Here is a 23,306-nt window from a genome sequence, read left to right as displayed (position 1 = left end):
GGAAAAAAAACATAGAACAAGAACAATGTTTAAATAAATAGAGGAGGGAAATTCGAGTTTGACATGTATGATGTGAATTTTTATTTTCTTTTTCTGTACAAGTTATGTGAATTTTTATTATAAAAGCTATAATTGGGAATGATTATTTATTACAAGTAATTTTCATTGAGGTCGCACAATTTAAATTCGTATTAAATGAGTGTTTGATAAGAGTTTTAACCATCATTTCATACAAATTAAGACAATTTTTACTTTGTTTATATTATTTTATATTTAAATAAATATACCCGAGTAAGAAAAGTTGAAAATCTTAAACTATTCCAAAATGAGGTATTTAGATGGTTTATGAAATATAAGTTTTAAAATCGAGGTTATCCGAAACCAAACCGAATTCTTTCTTCATTCGATATATAATTAATTTTAATATTTTATGATATAAAAATAAAATTTTATATTTAAAATAGTAAAACTTATTTAAAATTTCTTTTAAATATTTATAATAAAGACCTTGAATTTTAATCAAATAATATTCAAAAGTCATAAAATAAAATTTATTTTTATTAAAATAAATCCAAAAAATTAAAGTAAAAAATTAAGATAAAAAATCGAGAATTAAACTAAACTGAAATAAATTATAATAAAAATTTTAAAATTTTTAAAAATAAGACCAAAATGAATTAATATCACCCCTAATACAATATATTTATCATATTAATAATTTAAGATATGGTAATTTTTATACCATACCATATTTTATTTTAAATCCATTAATATTCTAGATAAAAGAAATAAAAATACTAAGACTTAAATTCAAATTAATAGTATCATATTTAAAAAGTGAGCATGTTTTATTTAATTTTCCAATTGACTTCAATTAATGAAATTTTAATTTTACAGGTTGGAAAGCTGCATGCATGTAGGACAAATGTGCAAAATGGAGAAGAACTCACCATTTAAAACAAATCACATTTTACTTTGACAAAATTAACTTAAAATAATAATTAAAAAAACATATAATTAAACTGCTGGATAGTTTTCTCTTTGTCTTCCTTTTAAACCCCAACTCTCTCCTCTCTTACCAAACACTTCCTTAAGAAGGACTTATTGGATTCTTCAAAGAAATCCCAGATGGGTTTGCATGCATTAAACTTCTGTTAAGGCTTATAAAATCATTTTCGATTTTTCTTCTTCTTAGTTAAGCTTCGTGATTGTCGTAGTTTGTTTGGGGTGAAGTTTTATGTAACGGTTAAAGATTAAAACATACAAGTATCAGTTTTTTTCCTTGGGTGGTATGTTTTGAGGTTTAAAAATTAAAAAGGTTTCTGAGCTAGTTTTTGTTTGTTTCCTCCAGAATTAATAGTTTTGGTTTTTAGTGTTATTCCAGATAAAAGAAAAGTTTTTGAAGGTTGTATATATATAATATATTATATATAAAATGGCATCAGCGAGTAACTGGCTTTCGTTTTCACTGTCTCCAATGGAGATGTTGAGGTCATCATCTGAGCCTCAGTTCGTGTCATATGAAGGATCTCCTGCTGCTTCTCCTCATTATCTCATCGATAACTTCTATGCTAATGGTATGCTAAACTTCTTTTTTTCTTTTTTCTGTTTGGTTGCCTAGAAAATACGAGAGAAACCCAAGGTTTTAGCGGTTTAAATGAAATAAATTGGTAAAATATCGTTGGAGTTTTGAGTTTATTTTCTTCCTGCTGATTATACTTAGATAAACCGACTTAAAAAGCTCACTGCTTTCAACGCTGAATTTCTTTCATGTTTATGTATGGTAGCTAAAAAGAAAAAAATTTTAAAACCCCTTGTTTTCTATGTTTTTTTGAAGGGTGGACAAATCCAAAACATCAAGCGTTTGTTCAAGGAGAGAAGAACCAAAGCGAAGAAGCTCAAACGGCAGCATCAATGGCGGATGAATCTCCCATTTTTACCAGCTTCCATTACCAAGCACCAAAGCTTGAAGACTTCCTTGGCGATTCTTCATCGATGGTTCGATATTCAGATAGCCAAGCTGAAACCCAAGAAGACTCATCTTTAACTCAAATCTACGATCCCAGTGTCTCCACTTACTTCGATCACCACCAAGATCTCAACCAAATAACTGGGTTTCAAACGTTCTCGACGAACTCGGGATCGGAAGTTGACGAGTCGTCATCAAGGGGTCGAACTCAGTTGACTGGCGTTGAGTTACCTGGTCACTCGATTGAATCATCTGGTAACAATACTACTAATAATAACAAAGCCATTGTTTCGGTTGACTCAGATAACAAGAAGATAGCTGATACATTTGGTCAAAGAACTTCGATTTACAGAGGTGTCACCAGGTTCATACATCCCATCCATCAATCTTTTTTTTTTCAAATTCATTTTTAAAGTTCTATTGATATGTTATATGTTAAGGGAAATATAAAATGGGTTTGGGAAGTGCAGACACAGATGGACGGGTAGATATGAAGCTCATCTATGGGATAACAGCTGCAGGAGAGAGGGTCAAGCCAGAAAAGGCCGTCAAGGTCCTCTCTCTCATAGAATATAGTGTATAATACGATGATATAAGCAAATATGAAATACATACACTACTGAAAAGAAGCATGCATGCAGGGGGGCATTAATAGGTCATTTATGATGATTTGAAAGACCCTGATGTGTATATATGTACCAAACTTTTTTATTTCTTGCAAAAAAAACTAGTCTTCTCTCTTTTGATTTTGATCAGATATGCCGCCATTTTGTTCTTTCTCTCTCACCTCAGTGAGGCCTGTGTTATATGGCTCAGGGCCTTTTTACACTTGAATCGATGCCTGAACTCTGTAACTGTGTGATTTTGATTGATTGCGTTGCCTTTTGCTATTGTCTGAGAGAGAGAGAGGATCTAGGTTTGACCAAAGTACTAGTATGATTTTTATTGCCTATAATTTTTTTTAGATTTGTAGCTTCCATCATAGGACACGTTATAAAAAAAAATTCATCGCATTTTCATTGACCGTCAATTCTAAGGAAGCATCAAGAACAAAAAGTGTTTAAATTTAAGCAAAATTATTGACCCATATATTACATGATATTGACAATCGTTGCTTTGCTTTTTGCATGCAAATCTGGGATGGTGGATGTTTGACTCTCATTTAATGTTCAAATCTTGTTTATACAGTATACTTAGGTGGTTATGATAAGGAAGAAAAGGCTGCTCGGGCTTACGATCTGGCCGCTTTAAAATACTGGGGTCCTACAGCAACCATCAACTTCCCGGTATTTTATATGCACAGTTCTTTTTCCATGTTATTGGATCTGATAAAGTGTTTAATCGTATCCTGTGCTTATTATTCAAATTTGTCGGTACGGATTACATAGAGTGATTATCTTTGCTTGTCCTCGAGCATGAACTTATTCACTCTATCATCTTTTTGCTTGGTTTAGATTTCGGATTATTCAAAAGAGTTGGAAGAGATGAAGCATGCGACCAAGCAAGAGTTTATTGCATCCTTGAGGAGGTATACTTTGTACACTTGACTGGTTCCTCTGGATAATTTAAGCACGGTTAATCATTGTTTGCGGGTGTTTAATAGGAAAAGTAGCGGATTTTCAAGGGGTGCATCGATTTACAGAGGTGTCACAAGGTTTGAACATTTTGTTCAGAATCCAAATTGTTGACGTCTGATTTCTATCTCTATGATGTGTTCAATTATGTAACTAAATTATCTTGTGAACGACCGAAGCATGAGTTTGTTGTTTACATTTGCAGGCATCATCAACAGGGCCGATGGCAAGCAAGGATAGGTCGGGTTGCAGGAAACAAGGACTTGTACCTTGGGACTTTTGGTAAGATTGCAATAACTGGCTAAGAACAAACTCTCCCATTTAACTACTGTAAGATTAGTGTTTGAAACTGATAATGTTCATCTTCTATATGGTTCACAGCTACTGAAGAGGAGGCAGCAGAGGCATATGATATTGCAGCCATCAAGTTCCGAGGTGTCAATGCGGTGACCAACTTCGAGATGAGCCGGTACGATGTCAAAGCCATTGCCCAGAGTTCTCTTCCCATTGGTGGGGCAGCTAAGCGCTTAAAGCTTTCACTTGAATCAGAGCCAAAACCGATAGTGAACCAGAAGCAACAACCACCACCACCCCGGTGCAGCTCCAACAGCAATATTATAAGTTTTGCTCCCATGAAACAGCCGGTTTCCACTATTCCTTGTGGAATCCCTTTCGATGCAGCAGCAGCAATGGCTGCATTTTATCAACAGAATATCTACCAGCACCTTCAGACTGCCAACACCAGTGTCTCTGAACCCCCAGGTTCTTCCTCGACAACGGTGATGTCGCAGCCAGCAGCTGAGTTCTTTTTATGGCCTCACCGATCCTATTAAAGGTTTTAACAACAATTCAGCTAACAGTAAGTGGTGAAGAATTCGTCGAAGCTCTCCCGAGCAGACTCAATGATCTGATCATGGTTCGGAACTGGGTCTTTACCTCTTTTTTTTTACCTAGGAAAAGGTGGTTGTAGTTGAGACATTAGGAAGCTGGATTTTATAAAGTAATTAATTTATCTTCAAATGCTAAAAATTGAGATCAGAGATGATGAAATGGGCAAATCCTCCATTGCCAATATTTTGCTGCAACTATCTCTTTGAATGATTAACCAAAGTTCCCGTTTAGCTGTTTTTAAATTAAAAATAATTTGGGTTATATAAAATCTTAATTTTATTTTTAAAATGTTTTTCTTTTCATTACCCAAGTTGCTTAGGTCTATTAAAAATGGCCGAACAAAAACAAACGAATATATTATTTCAAACAGTAAGATGCGACTGGGGGAAAATACTAATTTGTATTGAAACTCATTTTAAGTATGAAATAAAACCATGCACCATCCATGTGATGCATGCAACATCTCACAAACTTTAGTTATTACATTGATTTGTTTGCAAAGTTGCCTAAACTGAAACAAAGATAAATCCTATATCCTATGTGAGGTTGGCAAAGTCATAGTTGGTCCTTGATTAGGATAATCATCCATAGTTATTATTGTATTTTGAGCATACATCCTTTGAACGATTGGAGCCATATACATGCTCTCAGAATTTTGAGGCATTGAATCGGCCTGGTGAGAAGCTGAAGCAATGTTATCATTCCTTCGAGATGTTGCTGGCATGTATAAACTCTCGGTGCCTGGTCGTAATGCAACATCATTCCTTTGAGAGGTCGAACCCATGTGGTCGGACCTGTGAGGGGTTGCAGGTACATATATGCGCTCAGAAGTTGGGAACATAGGTGCATCAGTTCTCTGAATCCTTTGACCCATGGTGTCATTCAAGTGAGTAGCTGCCATCATGTATATCTGGTCGGAAGCTGGAGAAATGCTTCTGTTCCTGTTTGAAACGGGAACCAGGCCGTCATTTTTATGAGATGTTGGCATATATGCTCGCTCTTGAGTTAAACCTATTGCAGTGTCTGACCTCTGAACAGTTGGAGCTGCATTGTTATTCCTATGAGACGTTATGGGTATATAAATCCTCTCGGTGGGTGCCGAAGATTCTTTCCATTGTGATTGCTGTGTATAAACTCTTTCAGATTGATAGGGTGTTATTGATGACACTCCTTGGCTTGATATGTCTCTCTTTCTTCCTTGTGACATAGTTCGGGACATGTCTTGGTTTTCCATATCCATCTCAGATGTTGGAGGTAGAACAAGAGATGCTCCATGATTTGGCCACTCACCATCAGCAGTTGGAGGCGGAGATGTGATTGTTGGGTTCGATAGATCCCTCTCTGAAGTTGAAAGCAACATTGTGTGATTTGGTGAGTTACCCTCCGATTCTTGAGACACAGCGGGCGAAACTCTATGGTAGAGTGAATCTCTCTCTGATGATGGATGCAATCCAGAAGAAACTCCCCGGCTTGTCATATCTGTCTCAGACGATAGATGCAAACCTGAGGACACTCCTACGCTCGGTAAATCCCTCCACTGCTGTGCCACCATTCTGATCTGGGTGTAAAAATGCACACCTGACTTTCCTGTAATTCATGAACAAGAGAAACAAAGATTCAAATTTCCGAATTCAAGTCAACTAACAGTCATGAGGAAGGGAAGAGAAGCTCCAACCAACAAAATTATTATCTCCGGCCAAAAATGCTTTTGGTCCATTAAAAGAGGAAAAAGGCATTGGAATAGGAACAGGAACATTGATCCCAACCTGAGCCATACACATTTCTAGTTAGCCAACCACAATTAGTTCATAGTCATAATAGATAAGATACGTGCTTAAATAAGATTTGTCTTTTACTGTAATTACAACGCTTCTTGGATTACTTGGAAAAATACTAGTAACAAAATAATAGTAAGCTCTGACCAACTGGTTTAGCCCCTCTACACAGATCAACATAGCTTCTTTCTCACAAATGAGAAATCAAGAGACTCAACTTTAAGAGAGATGAATTTTAAATCATGACAAGACCATAATTTGAACCGTAAAGTTACATTGTAAAAAGGAGGCATGAACATTTGTGAACCACAAAAAGAGCTCAGCGCAACACATCTCTAAGGTTACAAGCATGCAGGCCCACTTCATGCAACGATTTTCCCGAGTAAAGCACTTTAAACAAAAAGTCCTTAGCGAACATATGCAGGTTAGAACTTTATGGCATATAGACCAGCAAAAACAGGCCGTTGTTTTGCGATGTCAAACAAAAGGATCTACTAACCAGCCCAGACAAGATTTCATTCTGAAACTTCCTTGCAGCATAGCCAGATGATGTGAATATAGAGGCTCCATTCATAGACCTATGAAAATAGCTAAAGGTGAATAAAAAGTTGGATATGAACGAGTCATGAGAACTTTAGATGTGAATTTCACTATCTATGATAAAATGCATATATTGCTCCTTAATTAACATCAGCCAGATGTACATGCCCGTCAGTAGGTCACCAAAAGTGCATGAATGTCTCTTAAGTTTGTCAAAATTGAAGGGTAATCATAATCTATACACACACATATATATATCAACGAATTTACGAAGCCAGTGTAATTTCCACCATATACATACCCAGTTGCAACCTGGATTGATCATGCCCTAGTAGAAAGATGCGATGACAGATTGATATAGAAAATTCAAAGCCGTAAACGAGATAAAGAGACTTAGAGTTATGTACTTGTTTCTGTTTACAATGGTTATGGCCTCTTCTAGGCTGTTGGCCTGTTGGTTGTAGAAGAAATGAAAGCTGTTAGCTAAACAGCAACCAATTCCACATATTTAGTCCTAAAGCTGAAGTGAAAGCATATGACAATACCTGCATACAAAGGAGAACTGGTCCAAAAATTTCTTCCTGCTCAACACAAGATAGTGTAGTCAAGAACATACCAAGGTCTTTGAGTTAATTCTTCATCCACTGATAATCATAAACAGTTGGAGTTCATTCATCATAAGAATGTAAGGACGGGAAGCACACACACAATAACAAAACCAAAAAAAAAAAAAGAATACCTTGTAGCACTCCATATTGGATGCAACATCACATATTATAGTAGGACCAATAAAATTCCCATTCTCATATCCAGGAACCTGCAACATTAGAGTCAAGAAAATTTCAAGTTAGATTCTAAAGAAGCCAGCTCCCTAGAAACAGAGAAAGAAACAAATAATTTTAGAAACCAGTTAAGTCAAAGTCCAGGATCTCCATATAAATATATTTCAATTAGAAGAACTACAAGAAAAAATCAGGAAAAATACAAGCTGGAAACTATCAGATAGGAAAACAAGCACAAAATAACAAAAAAACAAGAAGTGGTCTGAAAGCAGTAGCAATATCTAAACAAAGATAAAACTTGAAGTACACTAATTAATCAACAGAAGGGAAGCTGACAAGTCTTAGCTTCATGCACAAACTTCTAGCGGTATTGGTTACATAATTGCTACATGGGCCAGGATGGCATATGAGCAGTTATTCTAAGATGTTTCTAATTATGGATGTTGTATTCAAGTCGCTAGTTGATGGGCAACAGCATACTGCAGTTTATTGAGAATCTAACAAAGCAGACCTAACCCTAAAAGCAAGCATATAAAGCAGAATGATGGCATTTGACTAATATTAGTATTCCAAAAGATAGTATAATTGCCTTAGAAAAGGACTGGAGTGAATGAATACCACAATATTTCTCCCATCAAGAAGCAGCCTAGCACCAGCATCAACACTGCATTGAACTAATCTGTTTATCTTATCCTTTACCTGCAAGATCAACAAGCAAAAAGGACATAAAAGTAGAGACACGATCAACAATAATTGTGGCATCTAAAGTATGCATGATACAAGAAAGATGCAAAAGTAATCAGCTGAAGCATGTTCTGACTTCCATAGAAATTTTTATTTAAAAGAGAAGTCAGCCAAAAACTTCAGTCCACTCCGAGAATGCAGATTAAATTTGAAAAGTCTTGAAGCTAGGTCTTTTACCTCTTTACTAATCACTGGACCAACATCTGCGCCAGGATCTGATCCTACATTCACTTTAAGTGCTTTGGTACGCAGCTTAAGTTCTTCTTCCCTGAGCATGTCAGGAGAACACTCAAGTTGATATATCTTATTTGCATCAATTAGGTTTTATTTCATTAAAGAAACTATCATACATTTCTACTTATCAACAAAAAATTAATTCCAAGTGTGTTAAACCATAGACTGGAGGAAAAGACAGTTATATTTTAAGGTAAAGTACTGCATAGAATTGTTCACCTCACAAGAAGATGACTCTGCTTACATCCAAGTTTATTTGTCAAAAGATAAATTTTTGGAAGACTTTTAAGATATAACGAACACACACATCTATAGTCCAGGTTTATTACCATAGAAGTTCTACCTAGGTTTGTGAAGAAAAATGTTAAAAGTTCCCTTTGTGGGCAAGACAAGAAGTCAAAGGTGCCAAAAATGGAAAGAAGGCAAATAAGTTTATTTTAGTAACACTCCTAAATAGAATAATTTATTTAGCATGTATTTTATTGCAATTAAAAGTCCTAAATTGTAATTTCTTATTCTCCAAGAATAAAACCCTATGTAAACTCAATTTAAGGGGACAATTGCTAGTAATAAAAGAAGACAATTTATTACAAGTTATAGAGGTTTAAGGCTCTTTTCCCAGCGAGCTTCCTTTGACGAGTTCCATATATTATTAATCCTAGGTTCTTCACGGGGTAGGAATTATTACAAGGGTGAGGCTCTATCAATCGAAGCAAGTTTTCCCGAGAGATGCACGGTCACTCAATCCATAGCCCATGAACATAACAAATTGGTATCAAAGCCAAACACGAAACAACAATGGTAGAAGCTGAGTCACAAATGGCAACAAGTGTCACACAAATCAGGTAAAAAAAATGGGGAATCAGTTGCTACTACTGTTGCTACAATTGTAGGAACTTCTTGCTGATTTCAACTAGAATTGCAGGGAGGAAAAAAACGTCCGACGGAGTATGGGCAGCAGTAACCATTACAGAACATTCAATTGAATGCCAATAGGATCTGGAGTGTTATCAGGCTAAATAAAGCTTAATTTTCCAACCTTTGATGGGTAGGAGAATCTGTTAATTTGGCTACACCGATGCAAGAAATTCTTTTCCAATCAGCGGATAGTGGAAATAGAAAAGGTAAGTTTGCGACTTTTGACATGTAGGGTGAGGCGCAATTATGGTACCATCAAATGGACCAGGAGGAAACGGATCTCATATGGGAGATATTCAAGGAATGCTGCACTTTGAGGTTTGGCCCATCACTACACAGTAACCCTTTAAGTGAACTAGTTAACTTGAAACAAACTAGAACGGTCGAGTATCAACATTAACTTCAAGTGCTGTTGGCACGAGCTAGAATAGTGGAGTGGACCACCAAATCAACTTGTTTACTGCAGGATTAACAGATTCAGTTAGGCTTGAAACTAAGATGCAAAATCTGAAAGTTTTCAAGAGAGCATTTAATTAAACTATTCTATATTTTATTAACTAAACAACTAAATTTAAATAGAGAAAAGAGTCATAATCTAATTGGGAAAATAATTCCCTTATTCTAATAAACTACTAAAAGATAAAATAAAATATTCTTAGAATATCTTAAATTATTTATTCTTAGATTTATCTACTTAAATAAGATTTATCTACCTAAATAATTTTAAAATATATCCCAAAATATATAGGTTTCACATATTTTAACACCCTCCCTCAAGTTGGTGCATATATATCAATCATGTCCAACTTGCTTACAAGAAAATCAAAGCTTGTCTTAGAGAGCCCTTTGGTGAGTATGTCAGCGATCTGTTGTTTTGAAGGAACAAATGGCATGCACACTTGGCCTTCTTCAATCTTCTCCTTGATAAAGTGTCTTTAATCTCAACATGTTTAGTTTTGTCATGCTGGACTGGGAGTGAGCAATGCTAATGGCAGCTTTGCTATCACAATACAACTTCATTGGTGAAGTTATTGGTTTCCTCAGCTTTTCCATAATTCTTTTTAAACACATCATTTCACAAATTCCTTGAGCCATTGATCTAAACTCAGCCTCTGCACTACTTCTTGCTACAACATTTTATTTTTTGCTTTGCCAAGTCACAAGGTTTCCCGAAACAAATGTATAGTATCCTGATGTAGATCTTTTATCTATTATTGAGCCTGCCCAGCCTGCATCTGTATAAGCTTCAATTCCTCCTTGTTCAGATTTCTTGAAGAATAAGCCCTTTTCAGGTGAACTCTTCAAGTATCTCAGAATCCGAAACACTGCTTCTTCATGTTCCTCCATTGGGGAGTGCATAAATTGACTCACTAAGCTCACTGCAAAAGCTATGCTTGGTCTTGTATGTGATAAGTAAACTAACTTACCGACTAATCTTTGGTACTGCCCTTTATCAACTAATCGACTTTCTTTATTTTCGAATTTTGCATTTGGATCAATTGGTGTGTCAGCTGGGCAGCAACCACTCATCTCAGCCTCTTTTAAAAGATCAATCACATATTTTTTCTGAAAAACCACAAGACCCTTCTTTGATCGAGCAACTTCCATTCCAAGAAAGTATTTCAAAGGACCTAAGTCTTTGATCTCAAACTCCAATGCTAGATGCTCCTTGAGACGCCTTATTTCATCCACATCATCTCTTGTAAGAATGATATCATCAACATAAACTATAATAACTGCTATTCTACCTCTTTGTGAGTGTCGATAGAATATTGTGTGATCAGCTTGCCTTTTGTGAGTAACCTTGTTTTTTAACAACTTCAATGAACCGTTCAAACCAAGCTCGAGGAGACTGCTTTAGACCATACAAAGATTTCCTGAGCTTACATACTCGAGTTCCAAATTTTTCTTCAAAACCTGGAAGAGGATCTATGTAAACTTTTTCTTCAAGTTTCCTATTTAGAAAAGCATTCTTCATATTTAGCTGCTGTAAGGACCAATCAAGATTAACAGCAATTGATAAAAGAACTCTAACAGAATTTAATTTGGCTACTGGAGCAAATGTTTCAAGATAATCTATCCCGTATGTTTGAGCCAGCCGAGCTTTGTATCTATCTAAAGATCCATCAGGTTTCAATTTGGTTGTGAACACCCATTTACAGCCCACAGTTTTCTTCCCTACAGGTAATTCCACTGTTTCCCATGTACCTGTTGTTTCAAGAGCGCGCATCTCCTCTAAAATAGCCTCCTTCCACTCAGGAACTTGTAAAGCATCTTTCACATTTTTGGATATTTTCACAGTATCAAGACACGAAACAAAGGTTGAGAATGTCGAAGACAAGGCTTTATAGGACACAAAGTTAGACATGGGATATTTGACAACATTTCTAACACCTTTTCTTTTAGCAATTGGAATATCTAAATCAGAAAATTTATTGGTTGAATTATGAGCGGGTCGGATTCTTAGTGATGAATCTGGTGGATTCAACTTTCTTGATTTCGCTTTCTTAAGTAAACAATTAACTCCTTTTTTTGTTCTTTATTCTCATGATCAGACTCTACACCTTCATACTCCTTTTCATTAACAACATTAACATCATTAATTTCTATGTTAATCATAAATTTACCTTCCCCATTATTAGAATCCCTATGTTGTATATTCCTAGTGTTTTCTTAATCAATTATAGAATCTTCATTACTATAATTCCCTCCCTGAAGATTAGAATCAAAGTAAGATTGCATTTCAACAAATGTGACATCTACGGTAACAATAATCTTCCTATCAATTGGATCGTAACATTTGTAACCCTTTTTTATTAGAAGCATAGCCAACAAAGACGCATTTTTTTCCTCTAGGATCTAGTTTAACTTGGTTGTGAAGATGAACAAAAACTCTACACCCAAAAACTCAGAGAGATAAATCTGTGATCAATTTAGAGTTAGAAAAATTATCTTTAAAGAGACTGAAAGGAGTTCTATAGTATAGAGTTTTACTAGGCATTCTATTAATAAGATATGTAGCTGTTAACAAGGCTTCACCCCAAAGATAATGTGGTACCTGACTAGTGAACATCAAGGCTCTAGTTACTTCCAAAATATGTCGATTTTTTCTGTTTCCGACCCCATTTTGTTGTGGTGTATTTGTACAAGAGCTTTGGTAGACTACACTATATTTGGTTAAAAAAACACCTAATTGGTCACTAAAACATTTCCCACCATTGTCACTCCGAAGTACTTCTATTCTCACACCAAATTGTTTTTTCACCATAGCATAAAAAGACTGAAACACATTTTTAACTTCAGATTTATCTTTTAATAAAAACACCCAACAAATGCGAGTATGATCATCAATAAATGTGACAAACCAACATTTTCTTGAAAAAGTTGAGACTCTTGAAGGTCCCCAAACATCACTATGAATTAACGAAAAATGTTTGAAAGCTTTATATTTTTGAGGTGGGAAGAATGACCAATGATGTTTAGCCAATTCACAAAATTCACAATGATTGAAGGACTTTTATTTTTAAATAGATCAAGTAACAAATATCTTAAATAGTAAAAATTAAGATGTTCAAGCCTATAATGTCAAATCATAACCTTATCAAAACTAGAAGCAGAATTTAAACATAAAGTAGTTGTTGGTTGACTTAGATGATCGTCGTCAAGAAAGTAAATTCCACCAGATTCTTTGGCATTGTCAATTATCCTACCCGAGACTATATACACATAGAGGAGCCAAATATAACATGACAATTCGAGGACTGGGATAATTTACTGACCGATATGAGATTACCAGCTAGATTTGGCACATGTAAAGCATCATGTAAAACCAAGGAAGGCGAAATTTTAACAGTGCCTTTCCCGACTATTGCCGAGAACAACCCATCTGCTACTTTGATTTTTTTGTTTCCTACACAAGGTGTGTAAGTTAAAAAAAAAGACTACTAGTCATGTGATCACTAGCTCCAGAATCAACGATCTACGTGTTTGTTTTACAAGGCTTGGCACTGAAAAAAATAGAAAAATCAGTACTTGATTGGACAAAGGAGGAAAAAGGTTTATTGGATGAGTTAGGAAGATAAGAATTCATCCAAAATTGTGGTGATTGAAAAAGCTTGTGTAGATACTCTAGTTGTTCCTTAGTGAATGGAGACCCTTCTAGAGAATTTTGGCCTTCATAATTTTCATTAGTTGTTTCAACGGTAAAACTTTCTTCCTCTATTTGATTGCTAGATCTCTTATCTTCAATAAAGGTTGTTTTAACCATGGTGCTACTAGAGATAACCTAGCTCAGATGCCATGACAGTTTTCAAGGGAGCATTTAATAAAACTGTTCTATATTTTATTAAATAAACAACTGAGTTTAAATAGAGAAAATAGTCATAACCTAATTGAGAAAACAATTCCCTTATTCTAATAAACTACTGAAAGATAAGGAAAATAATTCTTTTATTCTAATAAACTACTAAAATATAATAAAATATTCTTAGAATATCTCAAATGATTTATTTTAAGATTTATCTACTTAAATAAGATTTATCTACCTAAACAACTTTAAAATATATCCCAAAATATATGGGTTTCACATATTTCAACAAAATCACCCAAATCTTGTTCAAGCAATGAATTTGGCATAGGCCTTTGAAAAGAAGCAATAGCTAGCAAGAGTGACAAGCATGCTAAAAGAACCCTGACAAACACAAGCTTGAATACTAAAGGCACCAACATGGCTGCGACAATTTCCTCTTCTATCGCTAAAAACAACTTTGGGCGTGACGGGGTGACAGTAGTAGCTTTAAGTCTGATTAGTGTGACCCCTCCTTTTGTTAAAAAGTTTACTTGTGCAGAGATGGCAGAACAAAAAGTCTAGGGACTTTGCTAAAATTGTACAAACCATACTTATTCAAGCACCAATGTTAAAATATATATATATTTTGGTTGAAGATAAAAGATCCTAGCGACGTGGTACAGAACCAAGACGAGAGTAGGGTACTTGAAATATCCTTACAAGTGATAACGAGCCAAAAAAAGCATGAACTAAACAATCCCGAGCTTGCAAACAAGCTCTTTTCCAGGAGAGGAGTGATGTCATGGTTTCCTTTGGGCAAGATAAGAAGTCAAAGGAACCAAAATGGAAAGAAGATAAATAAGTTCATTTTAGTAATATTCCTAATTCGAATAAATTATTTAGCAAGTATTTTATTGCAACTAAAAGTCCTTAATTTTAGTTTCTTATTTTACAAGAATAAAATCCTATATACCCGCTATTTGAAGGGAAAATTCTTACTGATAAAATAAGACAAAAATAATTCCAATTTGTAAAGGTTAAGACTCTCTCTTCCTAACAAATCTAAGGTTACGAGCTCCCTTCGATAAGTTCCATATATTATTAATCATAGATTCTTCTTGAGGTAGGAATTGCTACAAAAGTAAGGCTTTATCAATTGAAATAGGTTTCCCAGTGGATCACCTAATGACTCAATCCATAGCCCATAAACATAACACAAAACCCTTTAGGACATCAATATAAAAGTTCAATCCTTTCATATTTCCTAAAAATGTAGGGATAATTAGTTGCTACAATCTTTTTAATACAGTATGAGAGCATAGGTCTCACATTCAAACCCTAGAACTTCACCCTTTCCATTAATTCTTCACCTGGTGTCTTGCCAATTAAACTGTATATCTAGTATTGTTTAATAAGTCTTTAGCTGGCATGGTTCTTCCATGCTTTTGGCCATGTGCAAAGCCCATTTATCATTTATCTAGCTGGCATGTAAGGCTAAAGGAGTGTACAAGAACTTAAATATAGAAAAAGAAAAAGGGGGCCACTTGCCACTTATATCAACTTAATCATCTGCTATAATCAATCAACCAACTCTTTCTTTACCAAGACCTATAAAAGTGTTGCCAACAACCTCTTGGCCTAGTGGCAAGAGTATTACGTTGTAGGCATAAGAGCTTGGGTTCAATCCCAAGCAACCCCATTACCCACCCCCAACTATCAAAAAAAAAAAACCCATAAAAGTGTTCAATAAACTTAAAAGAGGAATTCTTGAAGCAACAAAATGGATAATATCAAGCAATTTGTATTCACATCCATTGTAGGTTGTGACTCCTGTATGTGCATAAAAAGAAAAACTTCAGATAAGAAGAAGTACAAACTTAATGCAACCAGATATCAAGCTAATCAGTCAAGCTATACTCAATTTAGTAGCTTGGAAAAGCAAATGTTCCAGGTAAAGAAATCATAATACCATGGCATTGAACCTCCAACAAAAACAGCTGTACTTAGACCCATGCATCCCTGCCCGGCAGCTCCAAATCCCTCAGCAACTAGAGCATTCAAAGTAGCATCTATGCTTGCATCAGACATTATAATCACATGATTCTTACCACCTATAGTGGACTAAAAAGTCAAAAGAAGAACCAGTTAACTGCTAACTTCATGCAAATTTTATCTTTTCAATCAAGTCTAGCAAAAATAGGAACATAGAGGACAAGATGGAGAGAATCTACCTGAATACGTTTCCCTCCGGCAGCAGCCCTAGCATATATATGTATGCCAGCCTAGACATAGAAGAAAAATGAAGTATAATACATCAATCAACAGATTGATGCCACAGAAATTGAATTTTTCTTTCATCTTTCGTTTGGGGGTGAGCATAGAAACTGGAAGTTGTACCATAAGTTAAACCCTAAATGTTTCACCTCAAAATAATTGTTTAGATGGCTCTGTATTGCTGATATAACTTACCGTGTTAGAACCAACAACTGATATAGCTTTTATATCCTCATCATCACAGATATAATTGACAATATCCTGCGTATATACAGAAACCAGAAATCCAGTCAGAGATAAATTAAAAACATGACTGGAAGTTTCACCAGTAGAGTAAGAAAAAAGGATGATAGAAGCTAGGGAAAATAGAATGAAAAGATTATGTTAACAAAGTTTCTTGGGTAGAGATGGAACTGGGCCTTGCACTCTACTCTGATCTCTTTCAAGAAAATCCCATTTGAGGTAGGAGAGGCTGCCGGGAACTCTTGGGATATATGATTTGAAATCGTAACCAGTAGCCATACTTGACTTATGTTTAACAGAGATAATGATGCACTTAAACTTGCACATGCAACATGACGAAGCTAAAGCATATCTGCTTAAGAGGATAACACTACCTAGGGAATGAGGTTGATGAGAGTAAAGTGACAAACCAAAGTTAAACCTGGCAACTTCCTGCAAGCCTATGGCGCACAGAAAGGGCAATGAATGACTACCACCTACTAGACCTACAGAAAAGACCCTTCCACAAGCTACCTACACTCAAATAAGTGATGCAAATTAGATCAATATAGATCAAAAACTAAATGACTTGAACACAAAGTTTAACTTCTCATTCTTCATCCAATTATTGGCTTGCGCTTCAAAAGATACAGGAGCTGCTTGTTAACTGAAAACAGGATGAGGAAAAATGCTAAGTAGACAGAAATAAAGCACAGGATAGTGGCCCACCATAAATACGTGGAACCAGTAAGGTATTTAGAAGATGAATATGAAGGAAATCTTTTCTACTACTTTTTCTCTTAAAGTACCCAACTCAGCACTATCTCCTGAAATAGAACTACAAATTTCTGAATGTGTAATTGCCATCCAGAAGAGTAGACATGTAAATGCCATACACTTGACCTTATCGCAACGCCTAATTCAAGTATTCAACCAGAATGACTACCCAAGGAAGCTAAACTATCTCTTGCAACATATATGTAATCATAATTAAATGTCCAATTCAGTTCTCTCAAATGTTTACAATGGTAAGTTTTAACAACCAAAAAATAAAAGGCTCCTAGGAAGTAAAGCATACATCGGTTCCATGAACAATATTTAGGACACCATCCGGTAAACCAGCCTCCTTTACTAGTGCTGCCAGGATTGTTGAAGCCCCTGAAGGAGGAAAAGAAAATGGTTCTGACATCATTAACACACTTAAGAAAAGCAAGAAAGATTGATGTCCATGGTAAATGTATTTGACAAGATTACAGGTGATTATACATGGTCCAATCATTACTATATGTACACAATTCTTTCTTCTTCTCTGTTTTCCATTTTTAAGGAGTATATCTTGTCACTATTTCATTGACATTCTGCTTGAATGTTAATATCTGATAAAATGAAAAAATAAAAAGGGTAAGAATACAGATTTTACTTGTTCACTTGATATGTAAATACTTGAAGAAACCTTCAACCTTAACAAAAGATGGAACCCTAAGATATTACTCTGATCACAGAACTTAACCACCTTATTAACTAAAATCTAGTTTGGCCAACACAAAGGGATGGTTGCTTCATTTGTTCAGTACTGTGTCAGAAAATTAAGTTTCAACTGCCACATCCCCATTTAAAATAAAAATAAAACAGACTAGATAGAAAAGGTTCACCTGGATTTTTCTCACATGGCTTAAGAACAAATGTATTCCCACAAGTAACTGCAATAGGAAACATCTACAAAAGATAGAAAAATGTCATAACAAGGAAACAATGAGAGGCACAAAGCAAGTTACATGATGGGAATACGAAGAGCTTAAGAAGTAGACAAGCTACAATGCACATAAAGAAGAGGCCAGTGGAGAACCATCAAATCAGCCCCATCTCAGACTCTGAATCACTCTATCATGGAATGCTTAAGAACAATGAAATGCTTAACATAACCAAGCAAATATGAACACAAAAAGAGGAAGCATGTCAATGTTCAGAAGCAGATATCTAGACCGGATGAAGAACCAAAGCTCAAAAAAGGAAACAAGGAGCAACCAAACATACCCACAAAGGGATCATTGCAGGAAAGTTAGAAGGACATATCCCAGCACAAACGCCAAGTGGTTCTCTAATGCAGAATGTATCAATACCATTAGAAGCATTTGGCACAAATTCTCCCATCTGCAGAGTTGCCACTCCACAAGCATGTTCAACAATCTCTACAATCAAAAGAAAAAAGAAAGAAATAAAATCTAATGGCTATTTAAGTAAGGGAGGTTTATGAAATGGCTATTAATAGAAACCTCTGTTTATAGAGGTAAAGATAGACGATTACATTTAAGTAGAAATAAGATAAAACAACAATTTAAAACTAGGATAAAAGATAACAACAAATGTGTTTGAATCTTTCAAATCCTAAGATTACATTATTATGCTCCCACAAGATTGATGGCCGGTAGACCAGCAATCTCATCAATCTTGGATTAATGATGACAAAAAAAATGCTAACACTTATGGGAAAAAGGTGGAGTTTTCCACTGAGAACACTATGAAGCTGGGCTCTTATGAGTTATGGCAGCAAAGAACTAAATAGGGAATATTGTGATTTTGGAGACTATGCAAATTGTGATGTATTGTGAGCATGAAACTCGCCATTTAGAGCTAGAAGATATGAACCGATGATTGGCTGGTAACTAAGAAAGCCAACTGGTTGGCTTTGGTGAGCAAGAGTTGGCATTGTTTCAACCAAAAAAAGTAAATAGTTGGAGCTACACGAAAATCCAAGGATATGCGCTCAGATACCATATTGAAGTAAAGGGAGACTTATGAAATGGCTCCACGTGATTTATTAATAGAAACATTTATTTATAGAGGTAAAGATAGATGATTACAATTAAAATAAAAATAAGATAAAACAATAATTCAAAACCAGGAAAAGATAATAAGAAATTTATTTGAATTTTTAAATTCCTAATATTACGTTATTAATGGCCTCATACTGGTTGTACCAATCTCTTAAAATGATGGGACAAAGTCAATAGAGTATCAGCAATGACTACCTAAACCACGCAGCACATCACCATGGGCACTCTTTAATGTCCTGCCCTGTTCCGTTGTAATATTCATTGCGAGCTTATCCTGAGGATGGAAGAGAATAACCAAAGATTTTGAATATGAAAATAAACTAAGTTCAAAAAATAAATTAATGAATAACAACAGATTCAGTAATCCCTACAATATTTCTATGGATGAGCTCCTGGAGCTTGAACATGATGCGCTGGCGAGCTGTAACTGGTGTATTCTTCCAAGAGGGAAAAGCTTGCTTGGCTGCATTAACTGCATCTTTAAACTCTTCATAGGTGGTTGAAGGAACTTGACAAATAACCTCTTGTGTTGCCTAATTAAAACGTCTTCGATATAAAAAAATGCATCAAAAAGGGTGAGAAAGAGCAAATCACAAAGTTAGGTCATCCACTTACAGGGTTTATTATGTCAATGACCATGGACCCTAGTGAATCCACAAATTTCCCTCCAATAAAATTAGGAACTTTTACCTGTAGACAGATAGCAGAACAATCATAGAGGACAGATATGAGCACATCACCACACATAGAAACACAAATGTACAAATGCTAAAATATACAGAGAACAAGAAATCAAAAAAGTCACATCAAAACTCACCAGTTGGTTGTTTTGCTTTAACAACTCTCCAGTGGAACTGCTATTAGAGTTTACAGGAACGGATCTGTTAGGCCTCCATGATTTAAAATTTTTCTCTGCAAGAAAACACTCATACTATGAAGAAAAATCTCAAGAAATGAAATGTACACTCATTTTCAGAAGTATATTCTCTGAGGGGGGAGCAGAAATAGATTTATCATTTAAAACCCTACTAATCCCTATGGAATGAAATTTATGATAGGACATGCTCCCACCTAGGGTAAGCTGCAGTTTATAATAGATTTATAATAGCTGGGTCAATATTGATTGCAAACCTGCCTGGTAATATCTGACATTTGGATGATAAATTGCAAAGCAATCAATACCAACCAGCTATGAACAAACAGAATTCGAGAGGCCAGGTTAAAGTAAAATCTCTACTTTAAATACAAAAAAGTAAAAATAACAATGGGAGACTAACCTGATAAATTTCCTTGACGAATCTTGGCTTTAAGGTTGTACAAATGCCTTGGAGTTGACTGCAACTCTGGATTAGTTTGTTTCAGAGCCTTGAGCACTTGGCGTGGTTTTATACCAGCTTCAGTCATTAATTTGATTTGCCTAATTTCTTCCTCGGTAAAACGACGACTATAAGGATGCTCTGACATATCTTTTAAAGGCTCATGGTTATGCTCCCCATTTTTAATGGTGAGAACCCAGGAATCATCTTCCTTTTTTCCTATAGCCTCAAAAGGACAGTTTATAAGTCTTGAGCATGCTTTCCTTTTGCGTTTACTTTCATCAATCTTACGCCTATTGCGATAAATGCCTCCTCTGTCACATCCAAGGATGACTCTTCTGTCTTTCCTTGACTTCTTAATAGTCACTACATATCCTTGGCTAGCCCCAAAGTCCCGCACATGTTTAATGAGCTCCTCACGATCTTGAAATATTCCAGGAGGTGGAGGAAGCATCTTTTTCTGTCCACTAAAAGCCGCCTGACTTTGAGTGTCCATGCCCAGTGGCAGGAAGGAAAACCCCTGAAAAACAGTTAAAGCAAAAGGTCAAGAATTTAGGTGGCAAGTAGTGCACGAAAACACAGAAGCTATCAAGGCTCTTTAAATTTCTTTTTATGAAAGATAAGAATACAGAGTTCCTTTTCCCTTCTTTGCTTCAACTATGTGGTAACAGGAAAACTTCGGTATCCACCTTTCTGTCCAATCTTACCACCTGGTTAAGACTTTTGGCCAATCTATTCATATTGAATCCAATAGTACATATAAGTACTTCAAAACATGCATAATACAATAAGATGTTCATTTGACGTAGCAGCAACAACAAAGTCCAACCTTTAAAAATTTATGTTCCAGACATCAGAGCTAGCACGAAACTTTAGGAGGGAGGGAAATTCCTTTGAAAAGCCAATTTTATACGTTTTCAGCTCAAATATTTGGCAATGAAATATCACAAGGTGAAATGAGTTCTGCCATTTCACTTGTCCAATACACTATGCCCCATAACTCAGTGCATAGAGTATATTTCCACTGATGGAAACATGTATCAAGATTATTCTTTTTCTCTGACAGGGAGCTAAAACAATTGTAGCATAACAATCATATCACACTTGACAGATTTTCCTTTGTGTTGTAAAATCTAAATTCGTAAACCTTTCACAAACTCTACCATTAAGAAAAGTAACAGTCTAAATATTCACTCTAAATCACACATTAACATGGGGGAAAACAAAGACCAAAATGTTTAAGTTACCAACACAGGAAGCAAATATCTTAATCCAAGATGGGAATTCAATTAACAAAAAGAAATATAAACAAATTTACAATGCAAAGTAACTTACTTGTCGAAAATATCACTGTGGGAATTGTATTCACGGAAGTAAAAGATTGCACCTTGTAAACCCTCTCAAAATCTAGAACAAGTAAATTGAGTAGGTTATATTTAAAAAAAAAGAAGAAGAAGAAGCAAAATTAAAGAATTATTAGAGAAGTATGAGGAGAATGATCTGATTAATAAAGAAAAGTAATATAAACACACACAAACAATAAAAAGAAAAAAAAAGAGATGAACAATGAAAAAAATGCAGCAACCCAGTGCCTGGAGAAGTTATTAGAACACTAAAAATGAGCTTACATTTTTATTTGTTCTATTTTCTGAAAGAGGATAATAAGGAACCCAATAATCTGAGAGAAAGTGTGGGAAAGTGGGAAAATTTGAAGGTTTCGGCCTTTTAGATTGGGGCTGTGAGAGAGGTAAATATGGGGAACGCCTGTCCTCCTATACTAGGCTACTAGCTCCCCCAAGTCCGAACCAGTGTTCCTGGACTTTCACGAATTTGGTTTTCACGCGCACTTTCAGCGTCTGGGGTTTGAACGGTTCTGATCTTAGCAGAGTATGAATTATCATTAAACCCTCCTTGGGTCGGACCGGGTACTATAACGCTCGGGCCTAGCTTAAGCACTGTATTAAAAGGTTTTGGTAAAAGTACAAGGAAAGCCCCTGTACATAGGGATGGATTGCATTTCGGCCCCTCTATTAAGAAATGGGCAAATTAGCTCTTATACATTTTAAAAGTGCAAATTAGTCCCTCCGGTAAATTTTAAGTTAAATGATTATGTGGAATGTTAATTTAAATGGTCAATTAATAATTAGTCTTTGAAATATAGCTAAAATATCATTTTGATTTTTTTAATTTTTTCTTCTTAAAAATAAATATAAATTATTAAAAATCATGTTCAAATATTTTTGAAAAATAAAAATTATAAATAAAATTTTCTAAAATTTCAAAATATAAGTAAAAAATTCTAAAATTTTTCTTCAAAATATTTAAAAATTTTATCAAACTTTTGAGTCAAAACCTAGAAAAAAAATAAGAAAACTAAGGAAGCCCGAGCTAGATTATTAATCATCTCAGTTGGAATTTCCACCAAGATGATGTCTATATGCTGACCTTTTCTCGCTGACACGTATAAATTTGTAAAGGTAAAGACTACTGACTGCTCAAGCTAGAGAAGCTATAGGACTGGAATTTATCTTTTGCAGCCTATACCTCCCTTGTCTAAAAGCTTAGCTTCTTCTTGATTTGATAGGCTTCCCTCTAAGGTCCCTCCATTTTCCCATTTTATAATGGGGGGCTCAAGCCCCAACCTCCTGCCTTACACAATACCGACATCAGCCGTCTCAAAGCTTCAGGCTTACCTGCAATCAATGATTAGTTGAAGTGAAAAAGCTTTGTCTCCCTCTTTACCGAAATAACTTGTTCGAAAAGAGCTTACCCAAATCGAACATTATTCCCTTGTTTGCAGGGAGCTAGGACAAACTATTGAATCGACCATAGCGGAACGCTTCTTCAGTCATTTAATCACATGAAAATTCAGTTATATTTTGTTGCTTCCAAAGCTTCTTATTGGCGGACAGATAGATTACTTTCGTCAATGACACTATAGGCAA

The 23,306-nt window shown here is 35.3% G+C and overlaps 2 protein-coding genes across 4 annotated transcripts; one reads left to right on the top strand and one right to left on the bottom strand.

Annotated features, from left to right (window-relative positions):
• The first annotated feature begins 1,062 nt into the window (after nt 1–1,062).
• LOC121222423 (AP2-like ethylene-responsive transcription factor AIL6) lies at nt 1,063–4,653 on the top strand. The gene is made up of 8 exons (XM_041103161.1): nt 1,063–1,577; nt 1,838–2,333; nt 2,440–2,522; nt 3,158–3,255; nt 3,424–3,497; nt 3,573–3,623; nt 3,749–3,825; nt 3,925–4,653. Exons 1-8 carry the CDS (start codon nt 1,436–1,438, stop codon nt 4,374–4,376), a joined length of 1,473 nt encoding a protein of 490 aa, XP_040959095.1. The 5' UTR covers nt 1,063–1,435; the 3' UTR covers nt 4,377–4,653.
• Nucleotides 4,654–4,815: 162 nt separating this feature from the next.
• Nucleotides 4,816–22,257, bottom strand: LOC121202963 (methylmalonate-semialdehyde dehydrogenase [acylating], mitochondrial). Of its 3 annotated transcripts, XM_041103160.1 has the most exons (22): nt 21,990–22,257; nt 21,697–21,768; nt 20,323–20,881; nt 19,863–19,957; nt 19,661–19,735; nt 19,417–19,578; nt 19,241–19,319; nt 18,246–18,400; nt 17,864–17,927; nt 17,290–17,369; nt 16,185–16,250; nt 15,947–15,997; nt 15,685–15,836; nt 8,453–8,543; nt 8,150–8,230; nt 7,489–7,566; nt 7,295–7,330; nt 7,157–7,200; nt 6,709–6,787; nt 6,110–6,200; nt 5,463–6,021; nt 4,816–5,375 (listed from the first exon to the last, which is right to left on the bottom strand). In XM_041103160.1, the coding sequence occupies exons 3-22, from the start codon at nt 20,855–20,857 to the stop codon at nt 4,964–4,966; spliced, it is 2,985 nt and encodes a 994-aa protein (XP_040959094.1). In that variant the 5' UTR covers nt 20,858–20,881; nt 21,697–21,768; nt 21,990–22,257; the 3' UTR covers nt 4,816–4,963. The 3 variants fall into 3 exon arrangements, with proteins under 3 accessions (XP_040959094.1, XP_040959093.1, XP_040959092.1); XM_041103159.1 differs by having other exon boundaries at nt 4,816–6,021; nt 20,323–21,093; XM_041103158.1 differs by having other exon boundaries at nt 4,816–6,021.
• Between the last annotated feature and the right edge of the window lie 1,049 nt (nt 22,258–23,306).

The sequence above is a fragment of the Gossypium hirsutum genome, chromosome D10 (genome assembly GCF_007990345.1).
Source record: "Gossypium hirsutum isolate 1008001.06 chromosome D10, Gossypium_hirsutum_v2.1, whole genome shotgun sequence".
Taxonomy (NCBI): Eukaryota; Viridiplantae; Streptophyta; class Magnoliopsida; order Malvales; family Malvaceae; genus Gossypium; species Gossypium hirsutum.
Note: the sequence above shows the minus strand (reverse complement) of the source record. Positions and strands in the feature narration are given on the sequence as shown.